The sequence below is a fragment of the Nycticebus coucang genome, chromosome 9, assembly GCF_027406575.1.
Source record: "Nycticebus coucang isolate mNycCou1 chromosome 9, mNycCou1.pri, whole genome shotgun sequence".
In the NCBI taxonomy this organism is placed as follows: Eukaryota; Metazoa; Chordata; class Mammalia; order Primates; family Lorisidae; genus Nycticebus; species Nycticebus coucang.
The window spans coordinates 47,648,693-47,666,038 of NC_069788.1; the positions used below are offsets into that span (position 1 = coordinate 47,648,693).

General features: G+C 52.7%; 1 protein-coding gene across 3 annotated transcripts; it reads left to right on the forward strand.

Annotated features, from left to right (window-relative positions):
* The first annotated feature begins 196 nt into the window (after nucleotides 1-196).
* Nucleotides 197-17,267, forward strand: VARS1 (valyl-tRNA synthetase 1). Of its 3 annotated transcripts, none has more exons than XM_053601378.1 (30): nucleotides 197-444; nucleotides 728-1,146; nucleotides 2,933-3,067; nucleotides 3,156-3,294; nucleotides 3,536-3,660; nucleotides 3,746-3,833; nucleotides 4,066-4,166; nucleotides 4,297-4,424; nucleotides 9,667-9,831; nucleotides 10,075-10,156; nucleotides 10,736-10,855; nucleotides 10,941-11,049; nucleotides 11,140-11,234; nucleotides 11,768-11,858; nucleotides 12,123-12,247; nucleotides 12,333-12,436; nucleotides 12,526-12,684; nucleotides 12,776-12,866; nucleotides 13,000-13,105; nucleotides 13,197-13,267; nucleotides 13,353-13,478; nucleotides 14,124-14,228; nucleotides 14,310-14,378; nucleotides 14,462-14,540; nucleotides 14,666-14,793; nucleotides 15,029-15,184; nucleotides 15,356-15,562; nucleotides 15,639-15,750; nucleotides 15,873-16,198; nucleotides 17,132-17,267. In XM_053601378.1, the coding sequence occupies exons 2-30, from the start codon at nucleotides 760-762 to the stop codon at nucleotides 17,198-17,200; spliced, it is 3,798 nt and encodes a 1,265-aa protein (XP_053457353.1). In that variant the 5' UTR covers nucleotides 197-444; nucleotides 728-759; the 3' UTR covers nucleotides 17,201-17,267. The 3 variants fall into 3 exon arrangements, with proteins under 3 accessions (XP_053457353.1, XP_053457354.1, XP_053457355.1); XM_053601379.1 differs by having other exon boundaries at nucleotides 3,749-3,833; XM_053601380.1 differs by lacking the exons at nucleotides 197-444; nucleotides 728-1,146 and having other exon boundaries at nucleotides 2,941-3,067; nucleotides 3,140-3,294; nucleotides 3,749-3,833.
* The last annotated feature ends 79 nt before the right edge of the window (nucleotides 17,268-17,346 follow it).

Genomic DNA, 17,346 nt, shown 5'->3' on the forward strand with positions numbered 1-17,346 from the left:
GCTGCCCGCTGGGCGCCGCCCTGGCTAATCGGCCTGAGGACCCGTGCGAGGTGCCCTCGGCGGCGCCTGACGGGACCGCAGTCCTTGGGGTGTACTCCAGTCCACCGCTCATGCCCACGCCCGCCCCTTTCTTCGTGAGCGCGACGAGTGGCGAGCAGCGAGGCCGCCGGCGCGGAAAGGGGCTGGGCAGTGCACGCACCGGCAGGCGGGGCGCGGCCGCCCCCGCTAGGACCCGCAGGCCCGGAAGTGCTCCTTGTCACAAAGGGGGGAACACGTGGGTGCCGACTTCCCAGGCGGCTGGTTCAGGGAACTAGGGTCAACCGGAGAGCAGTCCATCGGTGCCACCCGCCCGACTCTTCCGTCCCGGGCGTCCGGCCGGTTCAGCCGGCGGCCGGCGCCTGGCTGTGAGGTGGATTCCCGGCCCAGTGTGACCCTCTCCCTCCAGTACGTACACGCGGCTCGAACTCGCATCCGCTCCTGCGAGCCTCCCACACTCCCCCAGGCCCTACGGTCGCGGGCAGCTCTCAGCCCTCTGTTCCCAGCAGCTCTCCCCTGTCATTGCCACTCTTGAGAGCCAGGTCCTCACTTCTTATAGCTTAGTCAGATCCTCAATCCTGGGAGTTTTGGGCGCCTGCGGGGGAGGAGCCTTCGTGAGGGTTCCCTGTCTACTCCAGGGCTCCAGGACATTCTGGGTTCCTCAGTCTTACCTGTCTCTCTTTCTCATTAGGTTGTTCATCTCGTTCGGATCCCCTCATAACTATGTCCATCCTCTACGTCTCCCCTCACCCAGATGCCTTCCCCAGCCTCCGAGCTCTCATAGCCGCTCGCTATGGGGAGGCTGGAGAGGGTCCGGGATGGGGAGGACCCCATCCTCGCATCTGTCTCCAGCCGCCCCCGGCCAGCAGGACTCCCTTTCCCCCACCCCGCCTGCCAGCCCTGGAGCAGGGCCCAGGTGGGCTGTGGGTATGGGGGGCCACAGCTGTAGCCCAGTTGCTGTGGCCAGCAGGCTTGGGAGGTCCTGGGGGGAGCCGGGCAGCTGTCCTCGTCCAACAGTGGGTCAATTACGCCGACACGGAGCTAATACCAGCTGCCTGTGGGGCAACGCTGCCAGCCCTGGGACTTCGAGGCTCCATCCAAGACTCCCAGGTGAGGGGGGAGGAGTGGAGGGAAAGGGGAAATTCAGAGGAAGGAAGCAAGGATTGGAATGGGTAATGAGACAAGAAGGTAGCTCATCAGATGTGGGGAAAGAGTCATCAAATCCCAGATTGCCACCTGGTTTGGTAACTTTGGATGCATGTCTTAAACTCTGTGAGCCTTGGTCTTCTTACTCTGTAAACACAAGTTGATATAATACTTGCCTCACCAAGTTGATGAGATTAAAAGATTTGCACAGAGCACAAGGTCTAGTGCCAGGCTTTTTAAAGTCTGTGAGTGTACCTATGGTAAGAAAGAAAGCAGAAAACAAAAGAAAAGAAAGTCTCTGAGTATAAGTTTGGAGAGTCCAAAAATGTTGAGGAAAACACTGGGTGTGGGAAGAGATGATAGTTGCTGGAAGGAGATAAAGGAGACGTGAAATGAACAGGGAGGGAATTGAAAGTGAGATAGCACCACCAGACTATAGCTGTAAATCCTTCCGGAGTTGTGCTTAAGCCCTGTTTACAGCTCTGCCCCCTTGCAGTGTTGAGAGTGGTGGATACATAGTATTTCATGAATGAATGAATGTGTGACATGAACCCTGGTTTGCTCCCTCTTATCCTGATTACATTGTCTAAAATAGAGTCTTTCTCTCCTGGAATTCCCTATTCCTTTCAGCCTACTTTATTTTTCTTCATAGGAGTTAAGAAAACGGGGCACATCATATATTTGCTCATTTATTGTTTCCCCAGTAGAATGTAAACTCTTCCAGCTCAGGGCTGTTCATGTTGCCTATTAGAGAGGTGCTTAATAAATACTTGTTGATACCCTGGACTTGGCAGTCATTGTGTGACCTCCTGTGGTCTTTTCATTTTCTTTCCTTTCCTTTCCTTTCTTTCTTTTTTTTTTTTTTGACAGAGTCTCACTCAGTTGCCTTGGGTAGAGTACTATGGTGTCATACCTCATAGTAACCTCAAACTCTTGGTCTCAAGCCTTGTTTCAGCCTCCCCAGTAGCTGGTACTATAGGCCTGTGCTACCATGCCCGGCCAGTTTTTCTCTTTTTAGTAGAGACTTTTTTTTTTTTTTTCTTTTTTTCCAGTAGAGACAGGGTCTCACACTTGCTCAGACTGGTCTTGAATTCCTGAGCTCAAGCAATCTACCCACCTAGGTGCTAGGATTGAGTAGCACCAATCCTAGGTGGTGCTAGGATTATAGGCAAGAGCCATCACTCAGCAGAATTTTTTTTTATTATGACAATTGAGTGTAGAAGAAACTGGCCTCAGGGCCAGGTGCAGTGGCTCAGACCTGTAATCCCAGCATCCTGGGAGGCTGAGGCAGGCTGACTGCTTGAGCTCAGGAGTTTGAGACCAGCCTGAGCAAGAATGAGACCATCTCTAAAACATAGCCAGGCATTAAGGGCTGCGTGTGGTGGCTCACGCCTGTAATTCTAGCACTCTGGGAGGCCAAGGCAGGTGGATCACCTGAGCTCATGGGTTCAAGACCAGCCTGAGCCAGAGCAAGACCCTGCCTCTAAAAATAGGTGGGCATTGTGGTGGGTACCTGTAGTCTCAGCTACTCGGGAGGCTGAGACAAGAGAATCACTGAGCCCAAGAGTTTAAGGTTGCTGTGAGCTATGACACCATGGTACTCAATCCCAGGGTGACTGATGAGACTGTTTCCAAAATAAAAAGAAACCAGCCTCAGTAGTAGTAGAGGAGACCAAAAGGATTAGGTGGTGTTGGAGGTGGGGATTGAGGTGGACCCAGCCTTTTCTCACACCTCTCCCCTTTCTGTCAGGCTGTGCTGGGGGCCCTGGGCAGGGCTCTGAGTCCCTTGGAGGAGTGGCTTCGACTGCACACCTACCTGGCTGGGGAGGCCCCTACCCTGGCTGACCTGGCTGCTATCACAGCCTTGTTGCTGCCTTTCAGATATGTGAGTCAGTGGGCCCTGGGAAAGAAGAGTGCTCTCCTTAGATCTCACTGTAGAGGGACTAAGGATCATTAGTTCTTTCCCCTTCCAGGTCCTGGACCCATCTGCCCGCCGGATCTGGGGTAATGTGACTCGCTGGTTTGTCACATGTGTCCGACAGCCAGAGTTCCGGGCCGTCCTGGGAGAAGTGGTTCTGTTCTCTGGGGCCAGGTCTCTCTCTCAACAGCCAGGTTAGGAATAGTGAGGAGTGGGAATATAGGGGCTCTTCTGGGATCTTTGATGAAACTCATTTTGTTTTTCTCTTACAAATGGCAGAATCACTACGGCAGGAGCCTATGGGAGGGGAGGGTAAGGTGGGAGGTCAGCCTGGGTAAGCCCTTGGGCAGCTGAAATAGCCCATCTGAAATGTAGTAGCACTATTAACAGAGGGTCCCCAGATGGCTGAATCTGATTTTCTGTGCCTCTCTTCAGGCTCTGAGGTCTCTGCACCCCCAAAGACAGCTACTCAGCTCAAGAAAGAGGCAAAGAAACGGGAGAAGCTAGAGAAATTCCAACAGAAGCAGAAACTCCAACAACAGCAGCCACCTCCAGGGGAGGTGAGAGGCTAGGGCGGAGCTGAAAGGAGGGTTGGCACCCTCATGGGGTGGTTAATATCTGGGCCTGTGTCTTCTCCCTCCCAAGCAGAAGAAACTTAAACCAGAGAAAAGGGAGAAACGAGATCCTGGAGTCATTACCTATGACCTCCCAACCCCACCTGGGGAAAAGAAAGGTACTAGGGGGCAAGGGGCCCTACCCTTCATCTACTCCCTCCAAGTTTTTACCCCTGCTTGTTCTGTTCTTGCTCTTTCCACTTTGCTTGGTGAGGATATGCAGAGTACCCCAGGGGCTCCAATGCCTGTCTTCTGATGTAAGCCACAGGGACCTGGATCATTCTCTGCTGGCCTGTCATCTTCTTAGCCATTCCCAGCCTTGGCACTGAGCCCTCTCCTCCTCTCTCCCAGATGTCAGTGGCACCATGCCTGACTCTTACAGCCCTCAGTATGTGGAGGCTGCCTGGTACCCTTGGTGGGAGCAGCAGGGCTTCTTCAAGCCGGAGTATGGGGTGAGTGGACTCTGCCACCTGGGCTGGGGGGTGGTGTTGGGGAAGGGCAGGACTGAAGGACACATTGCCTGGGAGGAGGCTGGAGAAGTGATATGAGGCCTGAGCACATGCCATCCTTCTCCACCATCAGCGTCCTAATGTGTCAGCATCAAATCCCCGAGGTGTCTTCATGATGTGCATCCCACCGCCCAACGTGACAGGCTCTCTGCACCTGGGCCACGCCCTCACCAACGCCATCCAGGACTCGCTGACTCGATGGTGAGCTCCTGTCTGCAGCTGTCTGCCCTCTCTGGCACCCTTCTCTTCCCTGACCCTGCCCTCCACAACTATCTTTCTGGGTTGGCCCTCAGCTCTGCCTCTAGTGTCATTTCTCTCTCTCTTTCATGGTAAGAAATTTAAGGTTTCAGGTCTCCTTGAGCACCTCCTTCCAGACCTACTTCCTCCCAAGATTTAGGCAGTTACCGCTTTGATGTGTATCTTTTTTGTTTGTTTTTTAAGAAGCAGTCTCCCTCTTGCTCAGGCTGGTCTCTAACTCCTGAGCTTAAGCAATCCACCTGCCTCTGCCTCCCAGAGTACCAGGATTACAGGTGTGAGCCACCTCGCCCTGCCTTTGATGTGTATCTTTCCTGATCTTTTGTGTTTACTTATGTATACATGTACTCATACAAATTTGTAATTTTATTTTCTCTTTTCTAACATAAAGGGTTCACACCAAACATCTTATTTTATAGCTTTCTTCTTACACTTAACATTTCTTTTTTTTTGTAGAGACAGAGTCTCACTGTACTGCCCTCGGGTAGAGTGCTGTGGCGTCACATGGCTCACAGCAACCTCTACTCTTGGGCTTACGCGATTCTCTTGCCTCAGCCTCCCGAGCAGCTGGGACTACAGGCACCCGCCACAATGCCCGGCTATTTTTATGTTGCAGTTTGGCCGGGGCTGGGTTTGAACGTGCCACCCTCGGCATATGGGGCCGGCGCCCTACTCACTGAGCCACAGGCACCGCCCCATTTAACATTTCTTTTGGCAATCTTTCCTTGTCCTTATGTACAGATTGACTTCTCTCTCTTTAATTTTCCCATTGTATTCTATAGTGTGAATATACCATAGTGGAGTCACTTTTTATTAATGCTTGTTCCTAGTTTTCTTCTATGGAAAACCTTGCTGGAATGCACATCCCTGTTCATGCTTGCTCCAACATGTGTGGAAGGATTTCTCTGGTATAGCTACAAAAAAGTGGAACGGCTGGGCCAGCAGAGCGGGGGGTACACCTGTGTTAAGTCCACATGAAAGCTGCCAAGTTGCCCTCTAGACCAGGCTTACTGTTTGGTACTTCCTCAGTTGCACATGAGGGTATTCATTTCTCCATCCTTGCCAACCCTGGGCATTGTTGGTCTTTGTTTTGCCAATCTGATGGACAAAATAGTGGTACTTCTCTTATTTTACTCCGTGTTTCTCTGATTACGATTGAGGTGGTGCCTCTTCTCATGTGTTTCTTGGCTAATCAAGTTTTCCCTTATATAGTTTCTCTGTACCTATCTTTTTTGTTTGTTTTTTTTTGGCCGGGGCTGGGTTTGAACCCGCCACCTCCGGCATATGAGGCCGGCGCCTTACTCCTTTGAGCCACAGGCGCCACCCAAAATCTCTTGGGGTTCTTTTTTTTTTTCTTTGAGACAGAGTCTCACTATGTGGCCCTCAGTAGAGTGGTATGGTGTCACAGGTCACAGCAACCTCAAACTCTTGGTCTCAAGCAGTTCTCTTGCCTCAGCCTCCCAAGTAGCTGGGACTACAGGTGTCTGGGACAACACCCAGCTATTTTTTGTTGCAGTTGTCAATTGTTGTTTAGCTGGCCTAGGCCAGGCTGGAACCGCCACCCTAGGTGTATGTGGCTAGTGCTGTAACCACTGTGCTACAGGGCTTTTGTTTATTTTTTAATTGATCCTTATCATTTTTTATTTTTAATAAGTTTGTTGGAGAATTCTTTACCTACTGTGAGTATTGGATTTTTCCTTGTTACAAATGTTGTAAATGTTTCATTGTATTGTTACTGTGTGGTGATTCTCCTATTTTGTAAATGTTTTTCACTTTTTTTTCTCACTGTTAACATTTTTTTTTTTTGAGACAGAATCTCACTTTGTTGCCCTCAGTAGAGTGCCGTGGTGTCACAACTCACAGCAACCTCAAATTCTTGGGCTTTAAATGATTCTCTTGCCTCAGCCTGCCAAGTAGCTGGGACTACAGGTACCCGCCACAACGCTGGCTATCTTTTCATTGTAGTTGTCGTTGTTTGGCAGGCCCAGGCTGGATTCAAACCCGCCAGCTCCGGAGTATGTGGCTGGTACCCTAGCCACTGAGCTACAGATGCCAAAACACTGTTAATATTTTAATTAGCAACAACTACAAGATCGAATGTTTTAGGTGACAATTCTTTTTTTTTTTTTTGGCCGGGCTGGGTTTGAACCCGCCACCTCCAGCATATGGGGCCAACGCCCTACCCCTTTGAGCCACAGGTGCCACCCGACTATTCTTTTTTTAAAAGCTACTTTTTTTTTTTTTTTTTGCAATTTTTGGCCGGGGCTGGGTTTGAACCTGCCACCTTCGGCATATAGGGCCGGCGCCTTATCCCTTTGAGCCATAGGCACCACCCTTTAAAAAGCTTTTTAAATTTATTTTATTTTATTTTTTAAATTTTTTTTTGAGACAGAGTCTCAGGCTGTTGCCCTGGGTAGAGTGCCATGGCGTCACAGCTCACAGCAACCTCAAACTCCTGGGCTTAAGCGATTCTCCTGCCTTTGCCTCCCAAGAAGCTGGGACTACAGGTGCCTGCCACAACAACAGGCTAATTTCTTTTGTTGTTGTTGCAGTTGTCATTGTTGTATTAGCTGGCCCCGGGCCTGGTTCGAACCCACCACCTTTAGTGTATGTGGCCAGTGCCCTGCCGACTGAGCTACAGGCACTGTCTTATTTTATTTTATTTTTTTGAGACAGAGTCTCACTTTGTCACCCTTGGTAGAGCGCCAGGGCATCATAACTCACAGCAACCTCAAACTCTTGGGCTCAAGTGATTCTCTTGCCTCAGCTTCCCAAGTGGCTGGGATTACAGGTGCCCATCACAACCCCTGGCTATTTTTAGAGATGGGGGGGTCTCCCTCTTGCTCAGGCTGGTCTGGACCCATGGGCTCAGGCAGTCTACCTGCCTTGGCCTCCCAGAGTGCTAGGATTACAGGTGTGAGTCACTGCACCCAACCTTTTTTTTTCTTTTTTTCCATTTTTTTATTGGCCGGGGCTGGATTTGAACCCACTACCTCTGGCATATGGGGCTGGCACCCTACTCCTTTGAGCCACAGGCGCCACCCGTACCCAGCTTTTTATTTTATTATTATTATTTTATTATTATTTTTTTTTTTTTGCAGTTTTGGTTGGGGCTGGGTTTGAACCCACCACCTCTGGCATATGGGGTTGGCGCCCTACCCCTTTGAGCCACAGGTGCCACCCTATTATTATTATTATTTTTTTTTTTGAGACAGTCTCACTTTGTCGCCCTTGATAGAATGCTGAGGCGTCATAACTCACAGCAACCTCAGACTCTTGTGCTCAAGCAATCCTCGTGCCTCAGTTTTTCATTTTTAGTAGAAATAGAGTCTCAGGCTGGTCTCAAACTCCTGAGCTCAAGTGATCCACCCACCTTGGCCTCCTAGAATATTAGGATTATAGCCAGAGCTATAATTTATTCTAGATAAAGAATTCAACACAAAGAAACAAACTACGAGAAAAGCATTAAAAATGATGTAATTTCTCATAATAAATAAGAAAATAACATAAGTAATCATGCTTACAACTTTGGGTTAGGAGAAACCTTCTGTAATAAGATACAAAGAACAGCCCCCACTGAACTTAAGGTAGAAAGATTTTTTTCAATGAACATACATGATTTTGGAAACTCTGATTACTTTAACTGAATAGATATACATCAGTATTTTAGAATAAAAAATGAAATAACAGTGACTTGGATTTTTTTTCTTTTGAGACAAAATTTCACTTTGTTACCCTTGGTAGAGTGCTGTGGCGTCATAGCTCAGAGCAACCTCAAGCTCTTGGGCTCAAGCGATTCTCTTGCCTCAGCCTTCCAAGTAGCTGAGACTACAGGCGCCTACCACAACACCCGGCTATTTTTAGAGGCAGGGGTCTCGGTCTTGCTCTGTTTGGTCTCTAACCTGTGAGCTCAGGCATTTCACTCACCTTGGCTTTCCAGAGTGCTAGGATTATAGCCACTGTGCCCAGCCAGGATTTTTTTTTTCTTCCTCAAGCAATGAACTTTCTGTCAAATGTCCGTTGATTTATTTATTTTTGTTTTGTTTTTGTTTTTTTTTTGTAGAGACAGAGTCTTACTTTATGGCCCTTGGTAGAGTGCCGTGGCCTCACACAGCTCACAGCAACCTCCAACTCCTGGGCTTAAGCGATTCTCTTGCCTCAGCCTCCCGAGCAGCTGGGACGACAGGTGCCCGCCACAACACCCGGCTATTTTTTGGTTGCAGTTTGGCCGGGGTCGGGTTTGAACCCGCCACCCTCGGTATATGGGGCCTACCAACAGCCACAGGTGCCGCCCCTGTCCATTGATTTATTATTTTGCTAAGTTTATCTGAGCCTCACGAGCTATTTCACTAAAATAAAAATTTTTATCTTCGGGGCGGCGCCTGTGGCTCAGCGGGTAGGGCGCCGGTCCCATATGCCGGAAGTGGCGGGTTCAAACCCAGCCCCGGCCAAATTGAAAAAAAAAAAAAAAAAACAAAAAAAAATTTTTATCTTCATTTCTTATGAAGACTACTTACGCCTCACTTCTTTTTTTTTTTTTGTAGAGACAGAGTTTCACTTTATCGCCCTAGTGCCGTGGCGTCACACAGCTCACAGCAACCTCCAACTCCTGGGCTTAGGCGAGTCTCCTGCCTCAGCCTCCTGAGTAGCTGGGACTACAGGCGCCCGCCACAACGCCCGGCTATTTTTTTTGTTGCAGTTTGGCCGGGGCCGGGTTTGAACCCGCCACCCTCGGTATATGGGGCCGGTGCCCTACTCACTGAGCCACAGGCGCTGCCCTATGCCTCACTTCTTTAATAGTAATACCTAACAGAATCGTGCAGTTCATAAAATATGATCCTATCTTCTGTGGCATATAAGATTTCCCAATTATCGATTATCAGATTATTCTTCTAATCTGTTACTTTGTTACTTTGTTCCTATGTAGTAACTTATTTTAACAATCATAGTTCTCATACACTTTGCTATCCAGTTAGACCCGAGTCTCCTTCCTCTTTGTTCTTTTTGTAGATTGTCTAGGCTCTTGCAAATCTCTCCCTGACTAGTTTTAGGATCAGCAGAGTTCCAGCTCCACCTACCTCCCTTCTTTCCTGAAAGTCCATTGAGTCCCTGCCTAAAGCCTCTGCTTCCTTTGGTGCCAGGCTCCACCAGCCCAGCTCACCCTTTGGTCCTCTGTACCCTCCCACAGGCACCGTATGCGTGGGGAGACCACCCTATGGAACCCTGGCTGTGACCACGCAGGCATTGCCACCCAGGTAGTGGTGGAGAAGAAAGTATGGCGTGAGCAGAGGCTGACTCGGCACCAGCTGGGCCGAGAGGAATTTTTACGGGAGGTCTGGAAATGGAAAGAGGAGTGAGTATGCAGCATCCCTGTGGGCGTGTCCCTTACAGCCCTGCCTCCCTGTCCCTGTCCAGAAAAGACCTCTGTAACTGTGACTCCTAGCCATAGGGTCAGACCCACTCACAAAAGCACGATGTCAGTTGGCCCCAGGTCAATCTCAGAGGGCTAACTGGTTCCCACAGTGCCCCATCAGCCACCAATATCTCCTTTCAGCCCGGCCTGAGTGCTCACCCTGGCCTGTCTGTCCACTTCCAGGAAAGGTGACCGGATTTACCACCAATTAAAGAAGCTTGGCAGTTCCTTGGACTGGGATCGAGCCTGTTTTACCATGGACCCTGTGCGTAGGAGGGGTCTTGGAGCTGGGGCAGGAGTGGGAGGCTTCCCAGGGTAGTGTATCTTATGGCTTTTCCCCAGGAGGTGAGCCCAGTAGGAGACCACTGTGGGCTCACCCTATGTCCTGGCCCTCTTCACATCTTGGTCATTTGTATTCCCTGGCCTGCTCTGAGAACTCCAAATTCCTCCAGGCCATATGTGATGAAGTCTCCCCCTCTCATGGAACCTGAACTCCCAGAATTCTGTGCATCAGCACCTGTCCCCAGCTGAGCAGGTTCCTTGCCATCTCCAGCATCATAGGGCCTGTTGCCTACTCTTGTGTTCCCATAGTCCAGTGGTTCTCAACCTTCCTAATGCCACAGCCCTTTAATACAGTTCCTGTGGCTCGTGACCCACAGGTTGAGAGCCACTGCCATAGTCCCTTCTCTCCCTTGAAAAAAGTACTTCTCCCCTCAAAGGGGTCTGTGTGCTGACTGATGAGACCCTGTGCAGGACAGGCCTTCCTGGACCCTGCTGCCTTGGGTGTCTGCCTGGGCCCCAGGCACCAAGGCCCATTGTCTGAGTTTCCCCTGCTGTACCCCAGAAACTCTCAGCAGCTGTGACAGAGGCTTTTGTCCAGCTTCATGAGGAAGGTGTCATCTACCGCAGTACCCGTCTTGTCAACTGGTCCTGCACCCTCAACTCTGCCATCTCTGACATTGAGGTATCTCCCCTGGCTCCTGCCCCTAGGCCTGTCTCCATCTCTGGCCCTTGCCCCTAGGCTACCTCTCTAAGTGCCCATCCTACAGGTGGATAAGAAGGAGCTGACAGGTCGCACCCTACTCTCTGTGCCTGGCTACAAGGAGAAGGTGGAATTTGGGGTCCTCGTGTCCTTTGCCTACAAGGTTCAAGGCTCAGGTGGGAGTCAGGGGCACACAGATCCTGGGCTGGGTTGGGGGAGGCAGTAAGGGGCCACAGCTGAGACCACAAAGCCTTCTGTCACACCAGACAGTGACGAGGAAGTGGTGGTGGCAACAACACGGATCGAGACAATGCTGGGAGATGTGGCTGTAGCTGTCCATCCCAAAGATCCCAGATACCAGGTGGGGGCTGCCAGTTGGGAGAAGGCTGTCTGAAAAGGGGCTCCCACACCTGTGGGGATAGGGGGTAGGGTCCAAGGCCTCTGGCTGAGGAGAGGAAATGGGATCAAAACTTGTCTTCTGGGCGGTGCCTGGGGCTCAGTCGATGGGGCGCCGGCCCCATATACCGAGGGTGGCGGGTTCAAACCCGGCCCCAGCCAAACTGCAACCAAAAAATAGCTGGGCGTTGTGGCAGGCGCCTGTAGTCCCAGCTACTCGGGAGGCTGAGGCAAGAGAATCGCCTAAGCCCAGGAGTTAGAGGTTGCTGTGAGCTGTGTGAGGCCACGGCACTCTACCGAGGGCCATAGGGTGAGACTCTGTCTCTACAAAAAAAAAAAAAAAAAAACTTGTCTTCTAGCTCCTTTCTCAGCTTTGAGGGTGGAGGCATTGGGACTGTTTTTTTTAGGGGGTGTTGGTGTTGGGTCAGTCAGGGCCTTGGAAAAGAAGGAGTTGGGCCTAGACCTTTTTGCATTCTTGACATTTCCCTCTGTCCGCAGCACCTGAAGGGGAAGAGTGTAATCCACCCATTCTTATCTCGGAGCCTCCCCATTGTCTTTGATGAATTTGTGGACATGGAGTTTGGCACAGGTGAGCATGGGGCTGGCCCTGTGGGGAGGGGGGAGACTGCAGCCCATGGGCATACCCCAGCCCTTTATCTTCTCTCTCAAAGAGAAAGAATATAAGCTGCAGCCAAACAGAACTTGGGCTGGTTCTCAGGGGACTGTATCAGGGACCCCACCCTGTATTAGTGGGGTCAGGTGGGCCAGTAGCTGCATCCTTCAGCAGAAGAGGTGAGTGTGGAAAGGAACTCTGTGAGTCTTTTGTGACCCTCACACCCCATGTACACCCCAGGTGCGGTGAAGATCACTCCAGCACACGACCAAAATGACTATGAGGTTGGGCAGCGGCATGAGCTGGAGGCCATCAGCATCATGGACTCTCATGGGGCCCTGGTCAATGTGCCTCCGCCTTTCCTGGTGAGGCTTCCTGGGGCATGGGGCCCTTGTCAGGGAGTTGGAGGGGTACCTAGGCGTCACCATGATGAGGCCTTTTTCTACCCAGGGCCTACCCAGGTTTGAGGCCAGGAAGGCGGTACAGGCAGCACTGAAAGAGCAAGGGCTATTCCGTGGCATGGAAGACAACCCCATGGTGGTGCCGCTTTGCAAGTGAGGGTGGATGTCAGAGGGGGTGAGGAGGCAGGGGTGCTCCTCAGGGTGCTCACCACCCCACCTTCCCACCCTGCATGTAACCCCAGCCGTTCCAAGGATGTGGTGGAGCCTCTGCTGCGGCCACAGTGGTATGTGCGTTGTGGGGAGATGGCCCAGGCTGCCAGCGCTGCTGTAACTCGGGGTGACCTCCGTATTCTGCCTGAGGCCCATCAACGGACGTGGCATGCCTGGATGGACAACATCCGGTGTGTAGAAGAGTCTGGGCTGAGAACTGAACTGGGCACAGGCTGGGGCACCTCCAGGCCCTCCCTGATCTCCCTACCTCCACATTTGCAGGGACTGGTGCATTTCCCGGCAGCTATGGTGGGGCCATCGCATCCCAGCCTATTTTATCACTGTCAGTGACCCAGCAGTACCCCCTGGGGAGGTAAGGACAGACCAGAGCTAGATACTGGGACATCTATGGGAGCTATAGGTTTATTGGGTCCTTGGTGGGGGGAGAAGTCAGAACAAGGCAGAGACAGAGGCACCCCCTTGGGTGCTCATACTACCTGTGGCAGGACCCTGACGGGCGGTACTGGGTGAGTGGACGCAATGAGGCGGAGGCCCGGGAGAAGGCAGCCAAGGAGTTTGGAGTGTCCCCTGACAAGATCAGTCTTCAGCAAGGCAAGGCGGGGCCTTGGGCATGAGGAGGGGCAGAGCTGGGGCCCTCATCCTCACTGTTCCTGACTAACCTCTGACCTTTGGCCTCCCTCAGATGAGGACGTATTGGACACCTGGTTCTCCTCTGGCCTTTTCCCCTTCTCTATCTTAGGCTGGCCCAACCAGGTGTGTTCCTGGGGCCAGGCCAGGGTGTGGTAAGGGTCTCGAAGGTGAGTGCTTGGCTCTCCTTCACACCTTGGTCTGCCCCCAGTCAGAAGACCTAAGTGTGTTCTACCCCGGGACACTGCTGGAGACAGGCCACGACATCCTCTTCTTCTGGGTGGCCCGGATGGTCATGCTGGGCCTGAAGCTCACCGGCAAGCTGCCTTTCAGAGAGGTATGAAGACTGCTGAGACCCTCCTCATCTGCCCTCCCCACCACAGCTCAGGCTCAGCATGAGGGTATGGGGGCAGGGTCTGTGGCCTAGCCTGGGGGTTAGAGGGGGCTGAAATCCAGCCCAGGTTCTGATCAGTGACTTCAGTACCCTGTCCAGAGTTTCATCTTCCCAGAGGATGGAACATTTCTTTTTTCTTTTCTTTTTTTTTCTGAAACAGAGTGTCACTGTGTTGCCCTCGGTAGAGTGTCATGGTGTCACAGCTCAGAACAACCTCAAACTCTTGGGCTTAAGCAATTCTCTTACCTCGGCCTCCCAAGTAGCTGGGAGTAGAGGCACCTGCCACAACGCCCAGCTATTTTTTTGTTGCAATTGTCATTGTTGTTTTTTAGCAGGCCCAGGCCTGATTCGAACCGACCAGCCTCAGTGTATGTGGCTGGTGCCGTAACCACTGTGCTATGGGTACTAAGCCAAGAGGGAACATTTCTGATTCGCATGAAGGCACCCAGTGAGCTGGTGGGGATACTGGATGGGGCCTGAGGTTCAGAGTGGGCAAGACCAGATGTGGGGTCCTGGCTGAGGGGCACTGAGTCCAGGGAAGGAGGGCTCTTCCTTAGCCCCACGGGCTGTCCCCCACCTGCTCTGCAGGTCTACCTCCATGCTATCGTGCGAGATGCTCATGGCCGGAAGATGAGCAAGTCTCTTGGCAATGTTATTGACCCCCTGGATGTCATCTATGGAGTCTCCCTACAGGTGGGGCTGAGTGCTGGGCCAGCCAGGAGGGGCTGTGGGGCTATGGACATGGCCACCTGACTATTCCCACCTCCACCTCAGGGCCTCTATGACCAGTTACTGAACAGCAACCTAGATCCCAGTGAAGTGGAGAAGGCTAAAGAGGGGCAGGTATGGAGAGGGGACAGGGTGGAGTATGAGCAGAAGGTTGGGGGGCTGGCTGAGGATGTTCCTCCCTCTGCCCCTCCCTGTAGAAGGCAGACTTCCCAGCAGGGATTCCTGAGTGTGGCACCGATGCTCTCCGGTTTGGACTGTGCGCGTACACATCCCAGGGTATGGCCCCCAAAACTTCCTCAGCTGCCTCCTCACTCCTGTGTGGCCCTTCACTCTCCTTGGCCCTGGGCCCCTGGTGGATGTGGGCTGGGAGGGACAATGGTGATACTTCACTCCCCATCCAGGTCGTGACATCAACTTGGACGTGAACCGGATATTGGGTTACCGCCACTTCTGCAACAAGCTCTGGAATGCCACTAAGTTTGCCCTGCGTGGCCTTGGAAAGGGTTTCATTCCCTCACCCACCTCCAAGGTAAGGCCTGGTGGGTGGCAAGGTTGGCATACCCACATAGGTTCCACCCTTGCTCCAAGGGCCTCCATGTAGCAGGAGGGACAGATAGACACAGATACACATGGTTACAGTGAAAGCCCAGGACATTGGGGTCCTCCCCTGAGATGGCTAGAGGCTTATTCCTTGTTCTTGATATTTGCCCATGGTTCCCAGCCCCCTCCCTGGGGCCTATTGGCTGATGTACCCTTCTCCCCAGCTTGGAGGCCACGAGAGCCTGGTGGACCGCTGGATCCTTAGCCGGCTGACCGAGGCCGTGAGGCTCAGCAACCAAGGTTTCCAAGCCTACGATTTCCCAGCTATTACCACCGCCCAGTACAGCTTCTGGCTCTATGAGCTTTGTGATGTTTACTTGGTGAGAAGCAGGCGAGGAGAACAGGGGAGAGAACAGCGGAGCCCTGGGCCCAGCTCTGCCTAGGTTGGCCATGAGGACCTAGCCAACCTGTCCCCTTCCCAGCCTTCACAGGCTCATCGAGGGCTTGAGGCTAGATCTCCAGCCCTGAGTCCTGTGCCTCTCCTGCCCTAGGAGTGCCTGAAACCCATACTGAATGGGGTGGACCAGGTGGCAGCCGAGTGTGCACGCCAGACCCTCTATACCTGCCTAGACGTTGGCCTGCGGCTGCTCTCACCTTTCATGCCCTTTGTGACAGAGGAGCTGTACCAGAGGCTTCCCCGGAGGACACCGCAAGCTCCCCCTAGCCTCTGTGTTACTCCTTACCCTGAGCCTTCGGAGGTATTGGGCACAGCCTGGAGGGAGGACTCTGACTTCACCTCCGAGGCCCTCTCTTATCCCCTTCTTCACCCCATAGTGCTCTTGGAAGGACCCTGAAGCAGAAGCTGCTCTTGAACTGGCTCTAAGCATCACTCGAGCCGTGCGTTCCCTGCGTGCTGACTACAACCTTACCCGGATCCGGCCTGACTGTGAGCCACGGGCCCCCACATCCACCCATCCCACTGTACCCCCAGCCCACTCTGGGACCCCGTGGCTGCCTAATCTCCTGTCTCTTTGGGGCCAGGCCTCACCTTTCTCCCCTTCCTGGCAGGTTTCTTGGAAGTGGCTGATGAGGCCACAGGCACCCTGGCATCAGCTGTGTCGGGCTATGTGCAGGCACTGGCCAGCGCAGGTGTGGTGGCTGTCCTGGCCCTGGGAGCTCCTGCACCACAGGGCTGTGCTGTGGCCCTAGCCTCTGACCGCTGCTCCATCCACCTGCAACTGCAGGGGCTGGTGGACCCGGCCCGGGAGCTGGGCAAGCTGCAGGCCAAGCGAGGTGAGGCACAACGGCAGGCCCAGCGTCTGCGGGAACGCCGTGCCGCCTCTGGCTACTCTGTCAAGGTGCCCCTAGAAGTCCAGGAGGCAGACGAAGCCAAGGTGTGTGGTATGGGTGGGTGTTTCCCACACCATCCGTTCCCTCCATCAAATCCCTACTGTGGAAGCTGGAACTGGCACTGAGCCCTGGGGAATCCCCACAGGGCAGCATGGAGCCTCGAGTCCTCACATGCCAAGGCAGCCAGGGGCAGGGGCACAGCCTAGGCTCACAGAACAGATTGGAGATGGAGGCCAACTTAGGCCCAGGCACCCTGCCTCCTGGCCAATCCCCTTTTGCCCCTCCCAGCAGCCCAGACCATGGAGATCCACACACCTGGGGCTGCACTCAGGACCCACAGTCAGGGAGCCCAAGCTCTGGTGCTTACTTCTGACCACTGGGCTGACCACAAAAGAACAGGATTGCCTCCTCATGTGCCCCTGCAGACCCCCAGCCTCCTGGATTTCTCCAGGGAGGAGCAGTGGGGTAAACTGCAGAAACAGGGAAAAATAGGCATGGAGGCCAAGGGCAGGATAGCCTTGAGTGGACATAGTTTACCTCACTTGGTTCTCTGGCTAGCCCCCAGGGGTGTGCGGTATTATCTTCATTTTACAAATGAGGGTTAAATGACATGCCTGGGTGCCTGTGTTCTCCTGTCCAGGTGGGGGCATGGGGTGAGGCAGGTGGGCTCTGAGGCCCCTTTTTTATTTTATTTTATTTTTTTCTTGTATGTACTTAACAATAAAACAGAGGCCCCTTTGTCCATGGGAACTAACCAACCTCTGGGAAAAGCAAGACCCAAGAAGCTGGATCATGGGGGAAGGAGGTGTTGTTGGCTGGGAGGCTCATGAGATTAGGGGGACAAGGCCAGCCAAACACATACCCCCAAACTGCTCCTCTCCTGGTCCCCATCCATCTTTCCAACCTTCCTATCCTGGGTGTTTGGAGGGTTTCCTAGCTTGGGCTTGGGTCCTCATTCTCCTTGCCCCCCGTTCCAGCTCCAGCAGACAGAAGCAGAGCTCAGGAAGGTGGATGAGGCCATCGCCCTATTTCAGAAGATGCTGTGATTCACCCAGCTTCAACCCCCAGTGGTCCACCATGGCAATGGCAGCAATAAAATATTTTGCCACAAAATTATCTCTTGTGTGTGTCCAAGGTGGTATAGAGAGGGGTACAGAAGGGGTGGGCTCCTGAATCTTTGGAGGCTGCTGGT